Source organism: Sphaeroforma arctica, assembly GCF_001186125.1.
Source record: "Sphaeroforma arctica JP610 unplaced genomic scaffold supercont1.1046, whole genome shotgun sequence".
Taxonomy (NCBI): domain Eukaryota; class Ichthyosporea; order Ichthyophonida; genus Sphaeroforma; species Sphaeroforma arctica.
This window is the reverse complement of record NW_014039512.1, coordinates 20,432-25,021: the sequence shown is the minus strand read 5'-3', so window position 1 is coordinate 25,021 and position 4,590 is coordinate 20,432. Positions and strand designations below refer to the sequence as shown.

General features: G+C 40.7%; 1 protein-coding gene across 1 annotated transcript; it reads right to left on the bottom strand.

The window, feature by feature from the left end:
- Window positions 1–189: 189 nt before the first annotated feature.
- On the bottom strand, window positions 190–758 carry SARC_09793 (hypothetical protein; the record flags this gene model as incomplete). The annotated part of the gene is made up of 1 exon (XM_014296184.1): window positions 190–758. A coding segment is annotated over exon 1 (555 nt), but the record flags the coding sequence as incomplete, so codon positions are not given.
- Between the last annotated feature and the right edge of the window lie 3,832 nt (window positions 759–4,590).

Here is a 4,590-nt window from a genome sequence, read left to right as displayed (position 1 = left end):
ATATATATAAATATTTATACGCACACGCACACACACACACACACATATATATATTCTTGTATATATATACACATACAAATATACTCACACACACAGGTACACACACACACACACACACACACAGGCACATACACATACACACACACACACACATACATACATACATATATATATATATCAAAAGTTGCAATTCCTTACCTTCACACCAGTGATCTCGGTTAAGTAGTTGAGTACAGGGGTGTCCGGTTTAATATAACATGTCAGCACACGCTCTAGATCGTAGTTGACTACCACCACCGAGCATGGACTTCTGGCTGAATGTCCAGTACCAGTAGCTACACACTCAACATCCATCGAGAACATTCTGCGCGAATGTCGAGGCGTTCGTGACACAGGGTATGTAGATACTATGTTTCCGTTATGCGTTAGAAAAGTATGCAGAGGTTTCTTCGGATAGGTTACCATGCCTCCTGTATGGCCCGGCTGTTGGTTTGCGTTCGCATTGTACTGGATATGTTGTGCAGCATGGTGACTAGTGTGTGCACCGTGTTGAAACGAAGATACGTTACTGGCGTAGGACTGTGCTGTGTCAAGATAATTGTACCCTGGCGCGGAGTATTGTTGTTGTTGTAGGTGGTGTGCATTGTGTTCCGTCTTTGAACTTGATGGATTTGCTTGTGACGGAATGGCCTTTGGACCCAAGCCCATGGCCGAAGGGTCGAATGCCTTGGCATTAGGATTCATAATTTGGTAATTTGGTATATATGTATGTGTGTTTGTTTACCCATAAATGTGTATATATATGCTAATTTTAGAGGGCTATGACATGAAATTTTCTTGTTTTGAAAATAAGAAAAGAAACAATCGTAGCCTTCTGGTCATTAGCACTTAGCAGGCAGGGCGACAGGAAATGAAACTGGAACAGTTCTGTCATTTATTATATTTATTTACCACGGACAGTCTGACTTATCAGGCGGAACTCCAGAAGTGCCGAACCATCTTAAACCTCGGGCTCGAAGACTCGAAGTACAATGTCAGGGTTTACTGTTGAAATTATTACAATAGACCTATCACCTAATACTATTAGAGAGGCTATGGTGCAAGACCATACCACATGTTAGTTATCACTGTAAGCACAAGTAAAAGCCTTTATATAACAAGTCCCTACAGAACTATGTCGACAGAATTTTGTCACGACTTTTGACTATAGTAGGTTCATTTCAAGTCCCCATATCGGAGACATATTTTGTATTATTGTTTAGCAAGCGACATGGGGCGTCAGACAATCTTTACGATGCAATCCATCAATGCTGCTAGCAAATACGACGAAAAAGAGAATCAAAGACATTAAATTCCACTCTACATCTTAGTTTAGTGTTTGCATATGCTTGAATTTGCGGCTGCACGAGATTTTTACTAGCAATTGAAGACGTATGCGTGGGCAAACAGCTCAAAAGTATATTCTAGGAGATCTGATACCTATCACGCATGAAAAACTATTATCTTCGGACTATGGTGCAAGTAAATATTATAAAACTTTCTCTAAAGGATCCACTCCCGTACAGAAGTATTTCATGAAACACTAAAAGCGATTCTCAGAATTTCTCACTTTACAATTGTATCCGTCATCTGCGGGATTGCGACTGTACTACAAAAAAAATTAGAATGTGCTTTAGAGAACTTGGCTCAAGAGTATGACTATAAGAAGTTTACCTTTGAGAGCCAATTGCCAAAACCGTTGTTCCGCTAAGTTACTGATAAGTGCTATTTGAAAATAAAACAAAATATTAATAAACACTGAAAGTGTGCAAATACACCACCAGAATAAATTTTAAAAATACGCGTATTTTACAAGCCGGACAAGCTAGAAAAAAAATGTTACACTATGTGGAACTGTGTACGTACTACGTGCTGTGGTGCACAGGTGCATACACTTTGCACACTTTTTTACACGGCGCATTTTGCTCTGTGCCCTGTGGTGCATGTATGCAGAGTTGCAGAGTGCAGTCACTCGGATTGAGATTTGAGAAGTTGAGACCTGAGTCAATTGTTGACTGAGTGAGGCCTTCCGATATGAAAGAACCACAAACTCCGACGATAGTTTTTATTTTTTTATCATATCTTCTTTGTGTAAAAAGGAAACGAGGTTATGCTTTTTTTTCAACTTTTATACATATATCCAGAAATCTTTAAAAAATTCAAGATTTCAAAGACACGTTTTTTAAAAGAGTAGTGCCCGCGTGCCCACACGTGCCCCCTACAGGTGTGATTGTCTGACTCTGATTGAAATACTTTGAAGAGTTGAACTTCTAAAGTCAGTTATTAGGACTTTCACTAAAAATTAGTACAAAATGGTCTGTCAAGCACTGTAGGCCTAACGCTTATCACTGACATCAGCCTCATCAGCCATCAGACCATCAGCGGTCTGTCTGTAACTGTGTACCAGAAAGCTGCAGAGAGTAGACTCAAGAGTCAAGAACTCAAAACCGCCGATATAAATCATATATTTAAAATAATACATATCTCCTCTCTCTCTCTCTCCATCAGTTTCAGACTCAGTGTGGAGATCAGAATTTAGACCACACCAGTGACACCACCAAAGGGCACAGTACTTCAGTACATAACTCAATTACCCCGGGCTGAAGGCCTTATTAGGGGCCTGCCCACGGGCCACGGGCTGAAGCCTGAAGGCCTGAAGCTCTTTTTAGTTTTTACACAGGTGTAAATAAATAAACAAATCTCTCTGAATAGTAAATACATTCCTAAATACAAAATAGATTATAAAACAAAGTATTTTTACATGTCTACGTTAAGGCGTCACTCTCTCAACTTAAACTAAATAAGCCCTATTGGCGCCGTGTTCCCGACTCTCCGTCTCTCCGACCTAATGTGTGGAGTGTGAACTGTGAACTGTGAACTGTGATGTGACAACTGACACAGACACACAGTGTCAGTCAAATTGAAAGGAGGGTCCCGCCCAGCGATGGCTCTTTTGAAGGAGGTTACACCGGAGACGAAGTCCGAACTAGAGGGCTATATCAGCAAGACTGTTATTGAGACGAAGGATCTGTACATCGCGGCGGCAGCATTGTATCCAGCGTTTAAGGACCCATTTGAAGTGAGTGTGTAATAAGCCGGGCCTCCACATTAGACTCCATGTATAAACGTACTCTTAAGCAGTACGCAAATTATAAACGTACTATTAATAGTACGAGGAATTTAAGTTTCCTAAATGTACTCTTAATAGGGATAATATTATTTATTTAAAAAATAGCAAGTATATATGATATAATGTATGAAGTGGCTCAGGAAAGATTGATGGGAAGAAGTGGTCAGTAAATTCCCGTTTGAAGCTTGGGCCAAGTGAGTCGTCAATGGAAGATATGTGCTGAGTCATTCCGGGCCGGTGTTGACAAAACACTGCTACCATCGAATGTTCCATATATTCGCTTGCTGACAAACTAAGTAGAGTACCCATCTCTGTGGTACGGATCGGGTCTGCGCCGTGTAGTACGAGGGACTTAAGTCTCCTAAATGTGCTCTTAATACCACGATGAACTTAAGTTTCCTAAAATGGCTTCTAAACCCTAAAACAATAAAAGGCCTCAGTAAAATATCAAACATAAAAGAGTTGGTCTAGTTCTATTAATAGAGCTTTATTTACTTTCCAATTTTATTTATATCTGAATACTTCGGTAGCGAGATGGCTCAACCGAATATAGGTTTCTAGGGACTATTAACGTTACCTAGTTGATCCTCCGATAAGCCAACCAGATGTGCCAGTCTGATGAAGGCTAAGCCGGTAATTTTTGATAGTGGCAAGATATTGGTTAAGACAATAACTAAGGACGTCAAGAGTATTTTTATTTATTATTTATTTATTCTAAAGATAGGATTTTATGAGTCTCTCGGATTCGCCCCAGAATAGAGCGACAACGAAACACTAAATAAAATCACTTCGGCGGAAACAGTACAGAGAGGATTATATATAGGCAATGTCTCGGCCTCACAATCCCTCAGAGTATTGCTGTTTTCACGAGGCAAATATAACTATCAAATGTCTCATTTCGGTTATTTATATCGATATTTACTATTAGACCGAATCTTACAAAGCTTAGACCAAGTGAGTCGACAATGGAGGATATGCGCTGGGACAATTCAGGCCGGTGCTAACAAAAAACTGACACCATCGAGTGTGCCACGTATTCGCTTTCTGACCTACTAAATAGCGGACCCACCTCTGTGGTTCGGATCGGGTCTTTATCGTGTAGTGCTGTGGAATGGGTTAGTGCAGAGTACGAAATGTCAAGTAGGACCAGGTTATCCGTCATAATTCGGTTGAGGAGCAAGGTTGGGGGTGAACCGATGTCGCACCGGACCACGGATGCACTCGGGATGTGCTGGGTTGCCTGTATTGGGAGTATCGTAGGCGGAACCAACAGGCGCGATGAATTGGATTGTACCGAAATTTGGAAGTAGTTTTGTGATTAGCCGGGGTATAGGAAACATCTGTTGATATGTCAGAGACGAGTGTGGGTGCAGGGGTTGTTTTACATGATGGAGAAAAGATCCAATGTAGAAATATGGCTT